General features: G+C 40.3%; 1 protein-coding gene across 1 annotated transcript; it reads left to right on the top strand.

Moving 5' to 3' along the window:
• Positions 1 to 8,115: 8,115 nt before the first annotated feature.
• On the top strand, positions 8,116 to 21,431 carry SDPR (serum deprivation response). The gene is made up of 2 exons (XM_008582523.1): positions 8,116 to 8,882; positions 18,611 to 21,431. The coding sequence occupies exons 1-2, from the start codon at positions 8,400 to 8,402 to the stop codon at positions 19,403 to 19,405; spliced, it is 1,278 nt and encodes a 425-aa protein (XP_008580745.1). The 5' UTR covers positions 8,116 to 8,399; the 3' UTR covers positions 19,406 to 21,431.
• Positions 21,432 to 21,952: the final 521 nt, after the last annotated feature.

The following is a 21,952-nucleotide window of genomic DNA, read 5'->3' on the forward strand; positions in this document are numbered from 1 at the left end:
CCCTACTCATAAAGTTTTGAAAAGTAGAACCATATTGGACTCAAGTTTACCTCTGAACTGTTTATATAAAAAGGGGGTCACTAAACAAATTAGCAGCATGAAAAAATTTAAAGAGCTTCATAAGCCATTTTATTTTAAACACATGAACATATAAATTATATGTGTTCAAAAGATAGTACTAATGAATCAGAACTTATTTATTCATTAAAAGAAGATTCCAGGGCGTGCACGTGGCTCAGTTGGGAGAGCGTGGTGCTGACAACACCAAGTCAAGGGTTAAGATCCCCTTACCAGTCATCTTTTAAATAAATAAATAAATAAATAAATAGATGGATAGATAGATAGATAGATAAAAGAAGATTCCAATAGCACTTAAACTTAGAAATCTTTTCCAGCAATTAATTAATACCTGAAAATAGTATAATTGCATTTCTTTAAAAAAAAATCCTATAATTCAGATAGTATTTTCCTCTAATGTAGATCAGGCTTCCTTCCACATAAACCAAATTAGTTCAATCTTATGTCAGGGATATTTACACAAGTTTTCTCGACTAGCTTCATTACAGACTCTCTGCCCTGATTCTTATAAAGGTCAGTCCCTGAACTGGAAAAACTCCATCTTCCCACGTTTTCATTTCTCTTACACCCTGCAGAGGAGTGAAATTAGCAGTGAGAGATAGACATATCTAGTCACTTTAGTAGACTGTGGTTGCTGTAATAGCTGTATACACTAGTGACAGTGTCTAAAATGCAGACCAAATACATCTTCCCTGAAGGGCTCTCCAGCTATACATCTTTCATAATACTTGAAACTCAGAAGCTCATTCTTTGCCTCCTTGGTGCTCCTAGAACTTTGTTTTTTTCTATTATAATGCTTAACTCTGCCCTTCTTTCCCTCTGGACTTGTATTTCATTAAGATCTTCTCCACATCTTTAATTTATCTTTGTACTTTCCCCATCCTATTGAAGGGCCTTAAATGTAGGAAACAATTAATAAAGTTTGCTGAATTGAATTAGTCAAATCCTTCATGTTACAAATGAAGAGGCCCAGTCCCTACAAGACAGAGTGCTCAATGTCACCCAGTCAGTGTCAGATATCAGAACTGAAAATCCAGTTCAGGTCTTTTGATTTCTCAGTCCATTCAAACACCTTGGCTGTGAGCAGACATGAGATCCAGTGACCAAACAATGCTGTGTTTGTTTGTTGATGTTGTTTTCAAAGTTGAAAATCTGAGACCATACTAACAAAATTACTCTGCAACAATGTGTTAAAGTGTTCATTAAATTGTAAAGTGTTATTACTGGAAAAGGCCTTAGAAATCAAGTAGACCAGTTTTAAAAATAAAAGTAAGACCTAAAGACACTAAGTCCCTTTTGCATTATAACACATTCCATCGTGTTTGCCATTAATCAGGACTGATATAATGGCTGTGTCTACGCAACAGCCCAAAATTGTTTCAGAAAGAGATACCCAAAATATTTTTTAATAAAGCAGTTGTTCACATGAGACCAGTCAGCCAAACCTTTACTCCTTCTGCTCTTGCCACCTATGCTTGTTACCTGGATTTCCAGCTCACTCAAAATTTATTTTTTCCAATTGGTATAAAGCCACAGCTTTCACTAGGACAACAGTTCTTTGAAGCCAACAAGTGTGAGCCCAGAGGGAGAGGAATTTGGTCTCTCACATTTTTAGCATTCAGAGATAATCCAAGATAGTTCAAGTACTTTCTGAGTGTTCACCACTAGGCAAATGCTTCTTACTACCACAATTATTCACCTACAAAAATATTTTATTGCTGAGACACGTTGCGTTGCCAAAATATTTTTGATAAAAAGCATTTATAGCAGTGGGTTCTATATAGATAAAGCCTCAATTTAATCTGAGATCCTAAATTTTAACATGAATATTTAGAAATTACAGAAAGATGATTAATAGATAATTTATAGAAATCCATTATGAGGATATTCATTAACTCAAAAAACAGAGCAGAATGAAAGGAAATGGTTTTATATCGCTATGATAAGGATTTAAATTATCTATGAAGAAGAACTTCCTGACAAATACCAGACTTGGTTACCAAGATGGGTTTTGAACATCCTTCTCTAAAGCTTTCACATTAATATAACTTCCTTTTAAGACAGGGTAGGAAGGTTTTGTTGTTGTCCTTGAGTTTTGTTTTTTTTTGTTTTTTTTCTTTAAATAGATGACAGAATCGTAGGACTTCCTGGCATCCATTCATCATGATACGTCAAGGGACGAATTCACAAAATAGACCTGAAAATTAACAATTTCAAAATAAGGCTGTTAAACTCTGAATCATGTGACCAAAGGAATCTCTAGAATCTCCTTCACAGGAGAGATTTAAAAGGCAATAAACAATTAGAGGTGCCACAGAAGAGAGAGAGGAAAACTGAGGAGGAGGGTGGAAAAGCTCTATCTAACTGGGGAAGGAAGAACAAACCATATCACTGCTCATCTCACTGTTCTGTTCAGAGCTCGACTTCCCCAAGCAACCTAGCCATGAAAACACACTGCAATACCCACCCACTTCCTTCAACCATTGTTTTTAAAGGTCCTGCAGTATCTTGAGACATGTGTGAAAAGCACTGTATTATATGAAAAGCACTTTACTAAATTAGCCTTTTAATTTAACACTCTGCCTCAGTTCCTGTTTGCTTTAGGGCTCTGCAATCAGAAAAGCAAAAGCTAAGTAAGGCTTATTGTGATGTTACAGGTTTCCTGAGACTGAAAAGGGACAACTTCAACACTTCATTAGGTATTGTCTTCTAATTGCTTCTTGTACGTAAATCTTGCTTTTCCTGAAAAACTGAACTTCTCCAGGCCAAAGGCCTTGATTTTTTTTTTTTTTGTATTGTTGAAAAGTATAAGTTTGTGTTGAGCATGTAGCAATTCACTTAAAGAAGCTGATTAATTTATCTCTAAGTAAGGCAGAGGCATCCCCAAATATTTCCCCAAGGGATGTCACACAGTACTGTGTGAATGAGCAAGGCAGAAAGGGACAGCAGAAGAAGTGCTCATTTTGAACATGGCGTATGAAACACAAGATACCAACATATATTTTAAAAGAAAATGAAATCACATCTTCAAAGCCAAGAGACTGAAATAGACAGTTATATCACTATGGGGTTTTATTTGATTTATGTATATAACACATATGGTGCTTACCATGTTCCAGGCACTGGTTCAAAGATTTCACAAATTTTAACTCACTAAAGCCTCACATAAGCCATAGCCATAAGATAAGAATTATTATTATCCTCATTTTATAGTAAGAACCTGGAGCCTAGAAAGAAAAGGAAATTTGCCCAAAATCATACAACCTTGCTGGAATTAAAAGCTGGGAAGTCTGGCTTGAGAGTCCATTCTCCTAACTATTATTCTGTTTACTAGGACAATGAGCGAGAGAGAGAAAGAGAGAGGAGGGAACAAGAGTGAGAGAGCAGGAGGAGCTGCTGTCTTCAATCCTCAATTCATTGGTTTCCATTTCTCTGTCCAAAGTCAGTTTTTGCCATCTCCTAAGAAAAACTGGGGGAAAGAGGGTAGGATCAGTCCTTTGAAGGGCAGTACTTGGGAAGGTCTGTATCACTTCTCACTGCTAGTGAACAGAACGTAGTAACAGGTCCACATCCAGCTCATAGAGAGTTTAGGAAGTGCAGACTTTAGTTGACTGTACTTGTGTCCAATTAAAACTCTATCAACATGTTAAAAACACTATATTACCACAGAAGAAGTCCTTTCCCTCTCATCTGAATTCCTGCTACATATATTTGCTAAAGTTGCCCTAGTTCGAAGAAGTCTTCCCTAACCATCCTATCTAAGACAGCACCATTGTCACTCTCTAGCCCTTACCCTGCTTTATTTTTCTTCTTAGTACTCATCTGACATTACATTGGATTTTCATTTACTATTTGTCTCCAACTCCATCCCTCAAAACATATGCTCCATAAGAACAGGAATTTTGTCTCTTATTTACTGCTATATTCCCAGCACCCAATAGTCACTCTGTGATATTTGCTGAATGAACAAATGAGTGAATAATGAATGAACGATGTTCTAACTTGTCTCCTTGCCTGAGATCTTGACACACACACAAAAAAAAAGGTGTTAAAGAGTTTAGTTATCTTAACTGGCATCAGAATTCTTCTTAGGAAGGGAGGAAACTGCCTTTCATGATAATAAGAACACACCTTCATGTGGTAGGAGAAAAAACACAACGGCCAGTATTTGAGTAAAATTTCTCTTCATGAAGTAGAGAGAGGGGGAAAGGACCAAACAGAAGACAGAAAACTGGGAGGAGAGGAACCAGCAAGATGTCAGAAATCTTCCTGACTGTGACTCTGAAATTTCATTAACGAGGTAACAGGAGGCAGCTGCTGGTCAGATGGAGAATTCGGAGTCCCTACCATACTCTGCCGTGACAAAAGCCCTAGCATTCCTGGGCTCCAGCAGAGACCATCCTTCCCTCTCTACGTACCACACCTGAGTATCTATACCAGTGCTTGTCCACCTGCCTAGTTCTCCCACTATGGTGGGAACTTTGAAAGGGTAGAAAATAAGTGTCACTCATCTTTGCATCTCCAGTGACTAGCACTTATTTCCCATTCAACAAATGTTACCAACCAAGTGACCCCTTCCTACATTTTATTGCAGCACTAATCTGTCTTCAACATATCACTTTCACATGTTCAAAAACCTCCAGGAGCCACCTATCCATCATGGTATCAATTCTAAATTCTACTACCTAATTTCCAAGAAACTTCGTAGTACGGAATAGGTAGATTTAATTTTTTTGAAGATTCTTTTAAGAGTAGATTGCTGAATTTCACTAATTTCTCTCAGACAGAAATAGAACTTAATTTAGGTCAACTAAATGGTGAGCTGCACTGCTCAGGGTTACCTCAAATTCTAACTCATCAGTAGTATTTTCTCTGATTGTCTTTGCCTTTCCCTTATCTGCAGCACTAATCCATCTTCAACATATCACTTTCACATGTTCAAAAACCTCCAGGAGCCACCTATCCGTCATGGTATCAATTCTAAATTCTACTACCTAATTTCCAAGAAACTTTAATTTTTTTGAAGTTTCTTTTAAGAGTCGATTGCTGAATTTCACTAATTTCTCTGACAGAAATAGAACTTAATTTAGGTCAACTAAACGGTGAGCTGCACTGCTCAAGGTTACCTCAAATTCTAACTCATCAGTAGTATTTTCTCTGATTGTCTTTGCCTTTCCCTTATATAAACTCTTGCTGCCCTTAGAGTTTGTATCACAGTCTGTTAACTTCGTCCCATGCCATCTTAAAGGAGAGCTCCCATTATATAGCTCCCCACAGTTCCCATAAGTATAAGGTTGTCCAACAGAGCAAATTGCATTGCAACATGAAATTATTCACTAAAGAACTTGATCACTTATAATTTCCTAAGGATATATTACAAATCCATAGAAATGATTACCTCTGAGAAGAGGGAAAAGGGAATGGAATAAAAATGGTGATCTAAGGGCCTTCAGCTTTGTCTGTGACAGGCTTTTGAAAGAAGAATGATTTCATCTTGTGGTAAATTGTTTCCAAAGATGGCTACAACAGTCTCTCCCATGCTGCCTACCCTTTTGTCATGGGGCATTGCTGCCAACCCCATAAGGAGATGGGCTCTATTTCCAGTCCCCTTGAATGTGAGCTTGGCCTGTGCCCTCCTTGGACTATAGAATGTGGTGAAAGTGAAAAGGGGAGGGTTCCAGAGCTTAGTTTTAAGAGACCTGCAGCTTTTTCTTCTACTCCCTTGGAATGCTGAGGCACCATGTACAGGAGTTTGACTTCCCTACTAGAGATATCAGATGCAGTGTCCCTGGAGGCTGAAAGACTGAAGAGAGAGAAATCCCAGTATTCTAGTTGGACCTGCTGAGGAGCAGACATGTGGATGAGGCCATTTGGAATTCCTCAGACCAAACTACAGCTGAATGAGAGTGCCCAGCAGAGATGACCCATTGTAGCTGAGCCCTGCCTCACCAACCTGAGAATCATGACAAATAAAATGACTGTTGTTTTAAGCCACTGAGTTGCAGGTTGGTTTGTTACCCAGCAATAGATAACTGCTATATGACATGTGTTATTCAAAATTAAGTTTTAAAAGTAAATGAGCCCACATTCAAACCCTTCTTCTTGTTTAACAACTAGCCTCATTCCTTTCCCCACCTGACACCCCATCTCTTTGATCTCTATTCATCCAGCTGATTATACAATATCTAATAATGCAATGCAAAATCAGCATAAATCAATGCAAAATCAGGGCAAAGTGATTATAATGTGAAATCACAAACCTTGCAAAATATGTAGGAAATCATGAAGTTGATGAAGGTAAAATGTTAGAGAAACCCTTGAATCATGGGCAACTTCTCTGACAAATGAGAATCTGCAGCTGGAATAGCTAACATTTGAAGAAGAAAAAATCCACATGGATGATGGCACAATAAGTGCTTCAACAGGGAATGATTTGAATGTCAAAATTTAGGAGAGGCTCTTGGAAAATTGATGAAGCCCTCGAATATTTTTGAAATAATCACACTCTTTATGATTTGCCCACAGGAGTCGAATGTAAAAGGACATTGTATCATGATACTGTATAATTTTGTTAGAAAATTATGCTTCTCCAAATCAACACTTGATTCATCCTTTGTTCTCATATTTAACACACTGTTGGCCAACTAAATTTTGTTCAGTATTAGGTATGTTAATTTTAATCATTTTCTTACTTTTTTTACCAGATAAATTTCCAACCCAATCTTCTTTTCACTTTTTTTAGTCTCCATTTTTAAAGGATTCACTTCAAGTAGATTTGGGGGATACCAATAATCTAAGGAAATTGGGGTCCTTTGTAGATATCTTTAATCCATTGTCCTAACTAGCAGGTATATTCATTGAGGGCAGGGTCTTGGATCATGGTTTGCCAATATCCTCTAAATAGTACATCAAGCATGCAGCAGAGAGTAGGGATTCAAAAAATGTGGCAACAACTGGCCTGCTGATTGATTGACTTACATGTAGATACTGCCATTGAAGAATGGGGATGTCCCATTATCAACCTCTGACCCAATGTGAGCTGGCATTTGTTCTTTTCAAAACTTTTCATAGAAGACCTATTACAAACTTCTAGCTGAAAGGACTTTCAAAGGCTAGATACATTTAAAACCAATTGAAGCATGTAAAGTCGTTTTAGGAAATAAGCCCCATGTCTCAAGGGCTCAGCTGAGAAGGGCCACATTTGAGAACAGGTGTGCCACTTCACTGAGCAGGAATTTGGAAATGTTAAACATTAGAATCACTTCAGAAACTCCCACTCGACCTGCCTGACAGTCACACCTCTGGGCACGTGTCAATAAATGTCTTGCAGAGATGAACGTTTGAGAAACTCTCTCTGCACAAATTTAAAATTAGTTAAAACAAATCAGTATGGTTGGTAGGTTATTAAAGAGACTGCTTTATTTATTTATTTATTTATTTATTGGTTTTTCCTCTTTCAATCTCACTTCTCAAAAAAAAAGAAAAGAAAAAGAAAAGAAAAAGTGGTCATTCAAAAACATTTCACCTATTACATGATAACAGTCCATAATACTCATAGCAGCATGACTTGTTTTAACATCCCTTTCAACTTACTTTGCATCCCCTATTGCAAGAGTAATAAGAAGAACTGGGCTGTTTTCCTATCATTATCAGGGTTACTTCCACTCCTTTGCAAATGAGAAACTAACAACACAAACTTGGCTGCACGCACCCTTTAAACTCTCCTCCTCCCAGTAGGATACCCGGTGTTCTGCAACCCATCATCCAGTTCTAGGGCAAATACGAACAATATTTTCCGTTACAATAACTTGTATCCAGGAAAAAAAACAGGCGCTCTGTTGCATCTGTAACATAGCAGCCAGAGAAAAGTTTACTAGCTTCAGCCAATTGGAAGCTGTGGAGCTGGGCCAAGTTAGCATGTTTTTCTCCGCCTCTAGATGAAGTCATGATTGAAATATGGCCTTGAACTTATTTTTTTTAAGGGAAGGGGAATAGGAAAGAAAAGCTAAACCTGCAGCTTAGTACCCTGTGCAGAGGAGAACGCTGTTAGGAAATGTGTGCATGCTCCTGAACCCTGAGTGGTTCTGGTTTCTTGTAATCTTCGCCTCCCATTGGGCGGAGTGAGGGCCTTTAAGAGCAGCTGGAATGCAGTTCCCCTGATCAGCGCAGCCAGTTGTTGCCCGTCTGAACCTCTGCCAGTCTTGGAGAGCAGTGCTCTGAGCTCAAACCAGCGGGCCTCATTCTGCACCCTTCACCACCACCCTTCTCGCCGGAGCAACAAGCAGCTCCCAGCGGGAAAGAAATTTCCCACCTGTCCAGCCATGGGAGAGGACGCTGCACAAGCCGAAAAGTTCCAGCACCCGGGTTTTGACATGGAGCAGGAGAAACCACCGAGCCCCAGTCCGATGCCCTCCTCCACGCCGAGCCCCAGCCTGAACCTGGGACACACGGAGGAGGCCATCCGGGACAACTCGCAGGTGAACGCCGTCACGGTGCTCACGCTCCTGGACAAGCTGGTGAACATGCTGGACGCGGTGCAGGAGAATCAGCACAAGATGGAGCAGCAGCAGATCAGCCTGGAGGGCTCCGTGAAGGGCATCCAGAACGACCTCACCAAGCTCTCCAAGTACCAGGCCTCCACCAGCAACACGGTGAGCAAGCTGCTGGAGAAGTCCCGCAAGGTCAGCGCCCACACGCGCGCGGTCAAGGAGCGCATGGAGAGGCAGTGCGCGCAGGTGAAGCGCCTGGAGAACAACCACGCCCAGCTGCTTAGACGCAACCATTTCAAAGTGCTCATCTTCCAGGTCAGTGCCCACTGCGCCTCCTCACACGCGGGCTGGGACTCCTCAACATTCATGATCTCTGTCGTTCTGGCTCTCACAGCCATTTTCACATCTGTCCTGACTGTCAGGGATCTCACAGACAAGGCATCGTCTGTCTGCCTGCAGTAGTCAAATGTGAAATCTGCACACAGGGGTTGGAATTTCCCAGGTCACAGCAGCTTAAACCCAAGTCAGATGCCCGCGAGGTTAGTAGACCGTGTCCTTTGTCAGGGAGCACCTGGATGCACTCTGTACAAGTTGGGGAGATGTGCAGGTGCACGCACCCTTGTCAAATTCACTTGTCTCTGCATTAGAAGCTTGGGACTCTAGCAGCAGCTGGCAGCGGGACAGGGCAAATTAATTCAGTGGCTTTTTATTAACTCTTTGTGGAAATGAGGTGATCATGTGAGTTTTGGGTTTTTGTTTTGTTTTGTTTTAAATCAAGAAGTCAAACTCATTAACTATTTAAAATATCCCTTTGTCCAAAGGCTACCAATGTCTGAGGGACTAACCAAATGGAGGACAGATTTGATAGATTCCATTAGAGTTGAACTAGCCTTGTTCTTTTAAGACTTTGGGGGCAAAACAATCTTGATGAGTTCTTTTCTAGCAAATTGTGCACTAAAAATACAGAGCGTAACTCTTTACAAACATACTAGATATGCCTCTCATTGCTGAAAGAGACCACAACTGTAAAGTAAAATAAAAGGAATGTTATCAGTTATAGTCACAAAGGCTAGTCTTGAATGTTTTCTCCTTCGAATGGTTGCCTTAGAATAAAAAGGCCACTTAAATTTTTTTAAATTTATCAATGATGCAATTAACGTAGGAAAAGGCTATTTGGGGACAGGGAGATTGCGTGAGGCTGTTGTTCCTCCAAGTGGTGGGCATTTGTGAATCAAAGGGCAGCCCTGCCTGATGCTGGAAGCCCTTCCGCCCAGTGGAACCCAGCCAACAGAGCCCAGGAAGCGACCGCCATCCCTGCCCCAGGGCTGTCTCAACTTGACCATGTGAATAGAAGAGGATTTCAAAGCTATGGAGGGGAGAGGCTATAACCAACAGTTTGATTGTGAAAGGCACACAGGCAGAGCCTTCATTTCCCAAAAGAGATCTAGAAATTGGGATTTAAACCAAGGAAGCCTTCTTTTTCTAAGTGAGTCTGCTCTGCCAAGTTAGAACCTAAGTCTTCCTACCCCCATAAAAGGAAAGACTCATCTCTCTCCTTTTTTGTCTTCCCCAAATTGCACTTGAATGTTGTACAGGTTTAGGTAGCTGATGCGCTCCTGTACCTTGCAGGCTTTTGCAGCCTGGAAACTTTTCAGTTTTGAATACAAATGCAGTAGCTTTTCATGCACCAGATGAACTGAAAAGAGATACCGTAACTGGGCCTTTCTTAAGCCATACGAGATCCTTATTTTATTAGCCTAAAAGATATTAGAATCTCAGCTCTCAAGGCATTTCTAAATTAAATACAGATCTCCAAACAAAACCAAACATGTACAGACCTGTTTAAATCTGATTCACCAAAGGAAATTTCCTCCTTCCAGTATAAATTAGAGAGATTATCTCTCTTCCCATCCCTCAGTTAAGAAGGGGAAAAAAATATTTACCTACTAAAGGAAAATCACAATTTGTCAGGATTGCTTTCTGTTTTTTTTTGCCAAGGATGTTCTGCAGATGTTGGGGGGAGGGATGGAGAGGATATGTGACTAGAAATTTCAAAGAACTGTAAATCTGACATTTAAAAAAAACAACTGTTAGGGAACTTAAAGGCACATGCTGTTGTTGAGGTCCTGACATGGTCTCCTGTTTTGTCACATCAGGTTGACAGGTGTGAAATTGCAGCCAGAAATGGTAGGAATTCTCCACATAGTGAGTAAAAGCTGAAACCAGGGTGCTCAAAAGAATCCAAAGTAGCATGTTCAGACTCCATTCTGGGCCTCCTTAACAAGCAGTGCCCAAGGACAGTTATATAGAGCATTTTAGGAGGAAGGGAACTAGAAGAGAGTAACTGGACCTTTCTTAAGCCATGTAAGATTCTTTGTGAGCCTAAAGGATATTAGATATCTCAACTCTCAAGGCATTGCAAAATGATTGTTCTGAAAAAACAAACACAAGGGCATCCCTCAGTGGAAAGATTGCTCTTTCTTTTGCCCCTTCTTAAAGTAGGGGTTTCTGTAGGATAGTAATTATGCCAGTGGCTAAAACAGTAAGTTGTAGACAATGGTCCAGTATAGTGGTTGAGAAGATAAATTTTGAAGTCACACAGACACTATATCAAATCCTAGTTTCATCAATTGCCAAATACGTGATCTTGGACACATTTTGTAGCTTCTCTAAGCCTCTGTTTCCTCATCTATACATTGAGGATATTAATAAGAGCAAAATAATTTTGAGCACTTAATAAGCCTGCATACACTGCTAAGCATCTCTCTGTGCATCATCTAATTTATCCCCAATTCACGGATGAGAACACCAAGATTCAGAGGTGTTTATATCTTGCCTGAAGTTATTTAGTAAGCAAGTGGTAAAACTGGGATTCAAACTCATATTTAATTTATTCCAAAGAATGTGCTCTTACATACTAATGCTTCCTCTCCCATATCTCTTATAGGTTGAGGAATAAAGGAAAAAACATGTTTAAAATGTTTAGCAGGGACTGACGTGGTGTAAGCGCTCAGTGAGTAGAAGCTGTTACGGAGTATATCTGAAAGTCATTTGCTCAGAGAGGAGGCTACACTTTTGCTTGGGTGTAGTCCTTGGGTAAAAACTGACTCCAACTTACCCAGGATCTTAAAGCAGCTATGCTTATGCTTTTTCATTTGGGACTTAATAGAACACACACACACACACACACACACACACCACACAATACATTGTACGACTACCACCATGTTGAAATCAGCATTATGTCACATCGCCATGAAAGCAAAGGACTCTGCCCAAAAGATCTGCTCTTAATAGACCCTTCTGGTGGCAGCACACCACACAATACATTGTACGACTACCACCATGTTGAAATCAGCATTATGTCACATGGCCATGAAAGCAAAGGACTCTGCCCAAAAGATCTGCTCTTAATAGACCCTTCTGGTGGCAGCACAGTCTTTACAGTGAGACAGAAGGGGACTGTTTCCTAGACCCGCAGATGGTGTGGAGGGGATAATGTACCAGGTACAACTTTGTGTCTTTTAGTAATTTGTCACTTTCAGTCCACTTGAACCCTTTGCTGGACTTCCTTTTACTAAATCTATTGGCTTTCTAGTTTAAGACCAAAAATAAAATATGTGAAAATAAGAGAGCGAGAAGAGAAAATCATTCCCGTGATTTAAGCATATTTAGTACTGTGGTGTTGAGATTACATTTCCGGTTTGTTGTGTCCTCCAAAACCTACAGGTTGTGTTTCTGTTGGTGGGTTGGTTGTTAGATTTACCAGATACTTACTCATTTGCATTTTTTTAATTCCAAACTTTGTCCTTGATTTATCCTACTTAAAACATGTCATTTATACATTTAAATCTGTGCTGAACTTTACAACATTGCTGTAGCTCTTAGGCATCTAATTTCTTAGCAATTACTTCAAATTCTAACCAGTAGTATGTAAAACAGGAAAAACATTCATCTCCCTTTGAGCAATAAAATAAATTTTAAAATCCTAGTTAAACTCACCAACTTTCCTTTTTAATTTTTTTTTTGTAATAGCTTAAGATCAGTGCTTGAATTCAAAATACTGTGACATGACCCAGCATAAATGAAATAAGACTCATAGGTATTGCTGATCAAGAAGCAAATGCTAAAGAAAGGCTAAGACTAAGACTTTGCTTGTAAGCATGGCTATCTTTTATTGGAAATACATTTTGTACAGAAAATCAGTGAATTTACAATTAACAGGACATTTTGTCTGTTAGAGAGACTAGAATTTCACAAGTAACTGGCCCTGAGGGTGTGATGCCCACTTACATCCTCCTAAGGTTCTAGTAATAATTATTTGAAAATCACTTGGGAATGATTTCAAACCCAGAAATCAAAATGAGAGTACTCATGGACAGCTTACACTTTCATCCACATAAAATTGTGAAATCGGGTGAAAAGAGTAGAAAGGTTAGACATTTGCAGTGGATACACTTTGGGACAATTGAGCCTAAATGTGTTCAAATATTCATCATTTGGGTTCCTTCGATGAGATCAGAATTTTAGAAAGGTGCTAAAAGTGTAATGTTTTTGGACTATTTTAAAATTGATTTTTTAAAAAAGACTATACCCAAAGCCACTGCTCTGAAAACTGTTAAATTAGTACAGACTTAGAAGAAATGAAGCTATGTATCTTTATATGAGAACTCACCATGTTTGTATCACATTGATTAATGTTCCCGTAATGGGGTATTGTTTTGATGTGTTACTTATCCAGTGCCCTTTTAGGTTATGAGATAAACAAAATACTACTTCTTATTGTTGTTATTTACAGTTATTGAATGTCAGCACTGCCCCAGGCACTTCAAATGAAAACTGATTATTATTGTTGGTATTTCTTTGAAAGACTCTCTCTCAAATGCAGCCCTTCCAAGCAAATGTTGCCCCTTCCATTGTTTTGTAAACTATATCTGTTTTAGTTGAACGCATGAAAAATATTCTCTAGTGCAACTCAGGTCCTATAGTTTTGACTTTTGCATAAAATAAAACATATTTGGCATTAGTAAACTATGGAATTGCTTCTACAATTTGTTAATTCTTTTTTATGGGGTTTAGGTTAATATCACATAATCAAATAGATTAGAGCTGAAAAGCACCTTAATAATCATTTAGTTTAACTTCATTGTATATCAAAGATACAGGAGCCCTGAGAAACAAAATGACTGGCAAGGTTTCATTTTATTAATAATAGAAATTATGCAATTGAATTGTGAAATGAGTAAAACAAACACTATAATCCCACTATGGTAAAGTTCATGTTTACTGGGTTTTCTACATTAGCTTTTAAATAATTCAGTGTGATTTGTTTTTTTGTTTTGTTCTGTGTTTTTTATGTGTAACAAAGAACACCTAACCAGTGTGATCTTAAAAAAGAATTGAACCCTTGATAACACTGAAAAATAATGAAACTTTTAAATCCTCCAGAATGTGAAAGACTGCTCAGGGATTATAACTAATGCATTTTATTCTTATGACTTGCTGATTCCACCGACAGCTGCCTTAGGGGTGCAGTTCTAATCAATGGCTTTATCCACTTGGCAATCTATATCTCAGAAACACAAATCGGAGAAAACCATCAATGTGTAAAAGAGACCTATAAATCAGAATGTCACGTGGGCATAGTTCCATTTTAATAACTAGTATTTAAAGATTATTGGATAAAGCATTTCATGGACACAAATTTATGGTCTTCATATACCTCCAGGATGCTACCACATCCCTGTGGGAATATGACATCCTTTGTTATTTTCTTCTAACAACAGGAATGATGAGTTAGTGACAGGAAAGCAAACTGCTGGCTTTCTTGCTTCCTATTCAAGCTTTTAAATGACCTATTACTCTAGATTTCCTTTTCTGACACTAGTCATGGAGCTCATTTTCTTTTCAAGTGTGCATATCTATATATGTGCAGAGAAGATTTGCTTCCATGAGCATCAACCCAAGAAGTGCCCAACGTGTTGGCAAGTTTCTCTGTGTTGATACCACCAGGACTATTAGTTCACAAGAATACGTATAAACAGCAAATGAGCTGATGTGCAAGGAAAAATGCCACTTCTCGAGACTTCTTTCCATCCCTTTTCTCTTTCGTGCTGCAAGCATGTCAGTCATATATGCTTGAAGTGTGCTTTTTAATTCTCCCTTCCTTTGAAAAACTCCTAAGGGTCCTTGTGAAAGGTCAGAACCAGGAACACCTGCATCAGCAGAGGCTGAGGACCTTTCTGAAACCAAAGGGCAAAAAATCAGTTGCTCCTGGGGGTTGCTACTGGATGGAACTGCCAATGCAGCCCACCAGGGATTCTTAGTGCCATTTTAAGGAGCCACAAACCCTAAGTAGACATATGAGTAAGCAGCACAGGTAAGCAGTGATAGAGTTGAGGATGTATACTCAATCCTCCTCCCTGGAATAGCTGTCAGTCTGGGAATCTCTTAAGCAGATGAAAAGCATTACAACGGGAGGCTGAAGGCACAAGTGTCACCTCACCTGCAGGCATGTGAAATAGCAAGTGTTTGCATGAGGTGTGTGGGGCCGAACTGAGCACAAGGGCATGTGTGCAGGTGAGGCTGGGTACCTTGAGGAGAGGAAGGCAGTTACAGAGGATCCATCATCTGAAGTTCAAATGGAATTTCCACCACCATGACAGTTACTTCATAGTCAAACACCACCCATATGTCTTACTAAAGAGTAGAGATTTTGAAGAGTGTCAGCATTTTGCTGCTTCTAACCATATGTTATGGGAAGGTAAGACCTACATGTGCTTGGACATTCACAAATTCCTATGTGAAAAGAAAGGGCTTACCTTCAGAATGGATGCCACTGGAAGGCACAAAATAAACACTGTCCAGTAGGCAGAACATAAAATACTGCTTGAGTAATTAAAATGACAGCAGAAGCAGAGCAGTTAGCCAAGAAGACATATCTCACTTGTTTCCAGTTGCATAAAGACACATCCAACTCGTCCTGGATTATCTCTGTTCCTGCTGGGTTTATTTTTATGGTTGGCATCAAAGACTCTCATATAAATTTCCCTGGCATTTACAAGAGTTCATTTTGGATTTCCCACCTTCCCTCAACACCACCCCCACATATATGCACCCCCCATATATCTACCATGGATCATTTCTGATTCACCTTTTAATATACTTTCCTCAAAGCTATCCTCAAAGAATACATGATAAGAGAGAAGAAAGAACATTAAGACTCAACAGTAACTATGCTTTTGTAATAATAAAATTTACAGTTAAGGAAAAACTGCAATATTATTTGTTTAGTTCTTTTAGAAGTACAGTTAATATGCCTATTTTTTGTTAAGGCTGAACAAAAGGCACTTATCCAACTTACTACCTTTGATTACTCTGAGAGACTATGCTATACAAAATGTACTTTTTTCCTGGTCAGCAGGGCTTATTTTTACAATTTTCTGCCTGAATTTCTTCTTTCCTCACTGAGGACTTTTCATAACATTTCACTGAACTGTTGGTTTCTTCCTTTCCTGCCAGCAACTCCTGTCAAACCTTTCCAGCCCTCTTGTCAAACCACAGAAATAATTTTGCTTCTGGACTCAGCATCAGAGCCCTAGCTATTTCTGTAGTATACCCCTCTTTCACTAATACCCATCCGCTGAGAATAAAACCCTTCCTAAAAACTGGAGACCACTGCCCCCCTTAGGCCTTAGGTTCTCTGATTTCCCAGTGGCAGCAACAGTCAGCAAACTTCCTTCCAGATACAGAGCTGAGCTCATTCTTTTGTAATCCTCAAGCCTGCCCATGCAGGGGCAATCTACATGCCAGCCACTGTCAGGGCTTTCTTAGAAGGCTACCTTTTGCAACATGTGCTCATTTAACAAGAACCTGTTGAGCTGTAGGCACTGGGACACAGTGGTGACCAAAAGATTAAAATTCCTCACTGGTGGAGAGTACATTCCAGTGAAATAGAAGCAATCTCAACTTAAACATGAGAAAACGGCTCTCTGCAAAAATCCACGTCAAAATGACTCATGGCAATCCCATATTCATTTTAGTTTTTTATTTTGTCTTTTATGCTGTGTACCTGACACTTTCCATGGCATTCAAAATGGGAGGGTTTGGAGAAAGCTTTGGGAAGCAGAAAATGTGATATCCTCACTCTAATAAGGATTCTATTTAACCAGACTTTCTGCTTTTTGCCTCTACCCAAGTCTTTATCCTTTATTTCTAACCGATTTATGAAAAGGACTCCATATGAATGTGTGTATAAGAGAGAGACAGGGTGCTGTATCTTTTCGAAGAGTATCATAATTATACTGCTCAGCAGTTAATAAGGACAGGGATTTTTTTAAGTTTCTCTATAATATCAAAACTTTGTTCATTTAGTTTTTGTATCAAGAAGTTAAAAATATACAGTCACGCTACAAGAGCATGTTTTCTATCATAATGCAATTTAATAAAATAGACTCTTCATTTAAAATTGCAAAATGAGAAGGGAAGTTCTTACTGTTAACATGAACTTTGCATGATGTTTAGATCCCTGATAGACTTTTTTTGTAGTTTATTTCTGTTTGTTTCTTTTTTGTCAGCTGGCTAGTACAGGGATAGAATCCTGGACCCTGGTTTTATCAGCACCACGCTCTAACCAACTGAGCTAACTAGCCAGGCTCCAAACAGACTTTTAAATCCACTAAGTCCAGTTACTTTTCAATGTGAAAGTTTACTGGGCAGCCCAACATATAACCAGGTAACTTTGAACCCTGCTTGCAGCAGGGATGTCAGAAGGCTCTGGAGCCTTGCCCCCTCTGGCATTCCTGTGGAACTCCTGGTGCCCCTGGGAATGCAGTCTGAAAGCTTCTAATCTAGATCAAATCCTCTTGTTCATATTTGGAAGAAACTGAGACCCAGGGAGATTAAGTTATTTGCTGAAAGCTGCACAACCATTTAGCAGTACAGCAAAGACTGAAACAGGCCACACATTCGATACTGTGCCATTTCCTTCCATGAAAATGTGAAGGTACCTTGCTGACTAGCTCTCGTTTTCCAATATTCAAAGAAAAATATAAAAATCGAAAGGGTTCTTATGCTGTGTGACCCAAATCTGCCTGGATTCAGAGCTCCCCAACGAGCCATCATGCAGCACCATCCCTTGCGCTCAGGAGGTGAGTTCTTGGGCGCTGCTCCCTGCGACCTCTTTGCCTGTGTGCCTAGAAGCTGGAGGAGAGATGTGCTGGGAACAGTGAAGGGGAAGCTGCCTGAGCTTCTCTCCTCACTCTAAGCTGGAGATGGGGGCCAACCTATTCTTGCCCAAAGAAGCTTGATAAGCTACGCCTGGCAGCATAATCCCCCAACACTCCTCTAAATATGACCCTAATATCTCACCTCCCCTTATTGACTCCCACAAAGGATATCCTAAACCACAAGTCTTTGGGAGTGGGCCCCCAGGAAGGCTAGCTGTTGCTTCTCTTGCTCTAGAATGATGTCATTAGTGAAATTAGTGTGTGCTTTTGGACAGATACTGAGGTTGACTATACCTTTACTTCTGACTTCTAGTTGCGGAGGGAACCTAATCAAGGATCTACGTGGTGTCTGACACTGGAGGACTTCTCAATTCTCTCCCCTGCCCCCATCTTTTACCTTCTGACTTGACCCTCAGGCTCTTTTGCAGTGCGATTTTGGCAGAAGCAGAGCCCTCTGACCTCAGGGAGGGAGAGGGCCTCTGGGTTCACAGTACAGTAACTTACTTTAGCTCCTTTATCTAGGTGGCTTCCTGGTCTGTCTGAGTCACAGCCCACTTCCCCCCTGCCTGTCACTGATAGAGTTTGTGCCAACCGCCCTCATGATATTCCCACCAGGGAGCCCTTGGCCTCTTCCAGCCTAGAGGAATGACTTGGCCAATTTAGGATTAACTCTTCCTACTCTAGAAAACTGAAGATGCAAGCATTTGGTTTCTATCATCTGCATGTCCCTAAAACAGACACACACATATCACAGCAGTTCAGGACTATTTGTGAAATGTGCAATTAACATGAAACCTACATTGTCCCTCTTTTCAGGAAGAAAATGAGATCCCTGCCAGTGTGTTTGCAAAGGAGCCAGTTTCTAGCCCAACGGAAGGGAAGGAGGAGCTTGCTGATGAGAACAAGTCCCTGGAGGAAACCCTGCACACGGTGGACCTCTCGTCAGATGATGAATTGCCCCACGGTGAGGAGGCCTTGGAAGACAGTGCAGAGGAAAAGACGGAGGAAAGCAGGGCAGAGAAACTAAAAAGATCCAGCCTCAGGAAAGTGGATAGCCTCAAGAAAGCCTTTTCTCGCCAGAACATTGAGAAAAAGATGAACAAGCTGGGCACAAAGATCGTATCTGTAGAGAGGAGAGAGAAAATTAAGAAATCTCTCACGCCAAATCACCAGAAGATATCCTCAGGGAAAGGCTCCGCCTTCAAGGTTTCTCCCCTCACTTTTGGTCGGAAGAAAGTCCGAGAGGGAGAAAGCCCCACAGAGAATGAGACCAAGTCGGAAGACATGCCTAGCAGTGAGCAGATGCCCACCGATCAGGAGGAGGGCTCGCTTGCAGAGGGTCTTTCCGAGGCGTCCCTCCCCGGAGCCCTGGGGGACGGGGAGAGGGCAGAGGGGGCTGCTGAGAAGATGGCTTTGAGGGGAAGTAACTCGGGGATGGACAGCAACATCGACCTTACTATTATGGAAGATGAAGAAGACGAGTCAGTGGCTCTGGAACAGGCGCAGAAGGTGCGCTACGAAGGTGGCTACATGCTAACGTCCGAGGAGACAGAGCGGTCGGATGAGGAGCCCGCACAGCCGGCTGTGCTGCGGGTGCACCAGACCGCGTGAGTGCACAGCCCCCTGAGCGCACCAGACCGCCTGAGTGCACAGCCCCCTGAGCGCACCAGACCCCGTGAGTGCACAGCCCCCTGAGTGCACAGCGCCCTGAATGCACAGCTCCCTGAGTGCGCCAGACCGCCTGAGTGCACAGCCCCCTGAGCGTACAGCCCCCTGAGTGCACAGCGCCCTGAATGCACCAGACCGCCTGAGCTCACCAGACCGCCTGAGTGCACAGCCCCCTGAGCGCACCAGACCGCCTGAGTGCACAGCCCCCTGAGTGCACCAGACCGCCTGAGTGCACCAGACCGCCTGAGCACACGGCCCCGAGTGCACAGCCCCCTGAGTGCACAGCGCCCTGAATGCACAGCTCCGAGTGCGCCAGACCACCTGAGTGCACAGCCCCCTGAGTGCATAGCCCCCTGAGAGCACCAGACCGCCTGAGTGCACAGCCCCCTGAGCCCAGCCGGTGCTGCCAGTCAAGGGGCCACCAGGGCCCGGAAGCAACTCCTGCACGGCCGCAGAACTACCCGCTCACGACTGTGCCCCTGTGCGGGCCGTGGTAACTTACCACGTAGTAACAGCATAGGAAAGACCAAGGTTTACTATGAAAGTGACCTGTCAGAGGTCCACATTTTATTTGCTCTTAGGTTCTGGTTCTGTAGAATTTCTCCGAAATTGCCAGGAAGAAGACGTGGAGTAGTTAAAAAACACTGATCCATTTGGCTTAGTCAGAAAAACCAGAGGCTTCTTAAGATACTTGCCATGAAATGCGATTCATTTATTTGTCATTCTCTATGCTTGCTGAGTAGTGTACCAGTAATATGTTGAATTCCCATAGCTGTCTGTGAATCTAATTATTACTCGTTAGGTGTATGATATATAATATACATAAATATGTAAGCTAAAGACATAACTAAATATTTTAAGAAAACATTTGCAAGAAGCAGAAGAGAATGTTCAGTTGATTATTCACTTAGAAACCACTGTTTTATTGCAAACAAAGGAAAAATTGAAAGACTGTAATAGTGAGCTAAGAAAGGAAGATATGTAGTAAAGAGTCAGAACTATAAGAAAACTAAGGAGGAAAACTTGGAAAATAAGAGAAACAGAAAACAAAGAATGTCAAAGAGAATGAAGACAGAGAAAAAAGTATGTGCTTAAAAGTAAAATATTTACAATATTAGCTTAACTATTTTACTCCTTAAGTAACAATACTAAAGAAGTTCATATGTCCTGGAATAATATGTTATGTGTTCACAATATTTTTATTTTCTAATATTTTCAAATACTCATAACAAACATATTTACAGTGTTAAAGCTGCATTTTTTTCTTAGTAAATAAAAGATATTACAAATATTTCTCTAAGGAAGTTCAAAGGGATGTTGTCTTTTTAACATTGGAATGAATATAAATCTTCAAAAAATAATATTTACTGCCATTGATAGGAAGGTGTATCATACTATTCTTTAATATAATATTTTCCAGATTTGAAATAACCCTTACTACAAATGATGTCATGTAGGTTTATAAAATGTTACAATCTATACGTCTGGGAAGGTTTTTCCTTTTTTTGTACGTAATGGTAATTTCATTCCAGGTCGTATTTATATGTTAATTTCACAGAATATTAATATATTTCTTAACTACTTAAAGCATGCTAGTGTTTTATGTACACATTTATTCAGATGGTAATTTTTTACTGTTGCCTAACATTATACTAAAATATTGCTTTATCTATTTTCAGTTACAAAATGCTAATGTTTTGTTAAATTATAGTTTAAAGACAGTTAACCAGGGAACAAATTTCCTACCTTTATTATGTAACACTATAAGTAACTTACAAATAGAGGTAATATAAGACAATATTAACTATGCTTTGTCTTTAACAAAAAGGATAGGATTAACAAACATGTTGGTAACGTAACCTATTCAGCTATGTCCTTATTTTTGTGATAATGTAACCTCAAATATTGGATTGTTGAACTAACAAAGGCTATGTTAAAGAAGATTAAATAAACTAAAAAATAAAAAGTACATAACAATGTCAGTTCTTTGGCAGAACAATTTTAGAACAAGCAGAAAGAATTGATTTTTAAACCCTCCTCCAAACATAGCAATAATGTCAATTGTTTCAGTCTTGATTTCCTCTATTAACTCTGCTTTCTTTTTCCCTGACCCCATTTAGAAATCCAAGTCTCATTCTTCAAGTTTAACTTTCTTGACATCACCTTGCCAGCTCTCGAGAGCATCTGAATTTATTGCAGCAGCCTGATGAATTTGATAGTTCTATCTGCATTTTTATTGTATTGTACCAGACCTTCTAATACCTTAAATACTACTGCAAACGTGAACGTATTGAACTGTACATTCGCTTTATTCACGCAGATAAGACTTTGTCTTCTGTAGTGCCACAGACTCCGCAAAAGACTTAATTTCACTCAGGGCTCAAAGCATGTCCGTTTAACCTTTATAGAGTTGCTGTCACTTCTTGCAGCTGAGTTGTTGGGGGATCCAGAGCTAATGTAATGTGTACATTTCCTTTTCAAAAATAGTTT

This window comes from Galeopterus variegatus, unplaced genomic scaffold, assembly GCF_000696425.1.
Source record: "Galeopterus variegatus unplaced genomic scaffold, G_variegatus-3.0.2 Scaffold2662, whole genome shotgun sequence".
Classification (NCBI taxonomy): domain Eukaryota; kingdom Metazoa; phylum Chordata; class Mammalia; order Dermoptera; family Cynocephalidae; genus Galeopterus; species Galeopterus variegatus.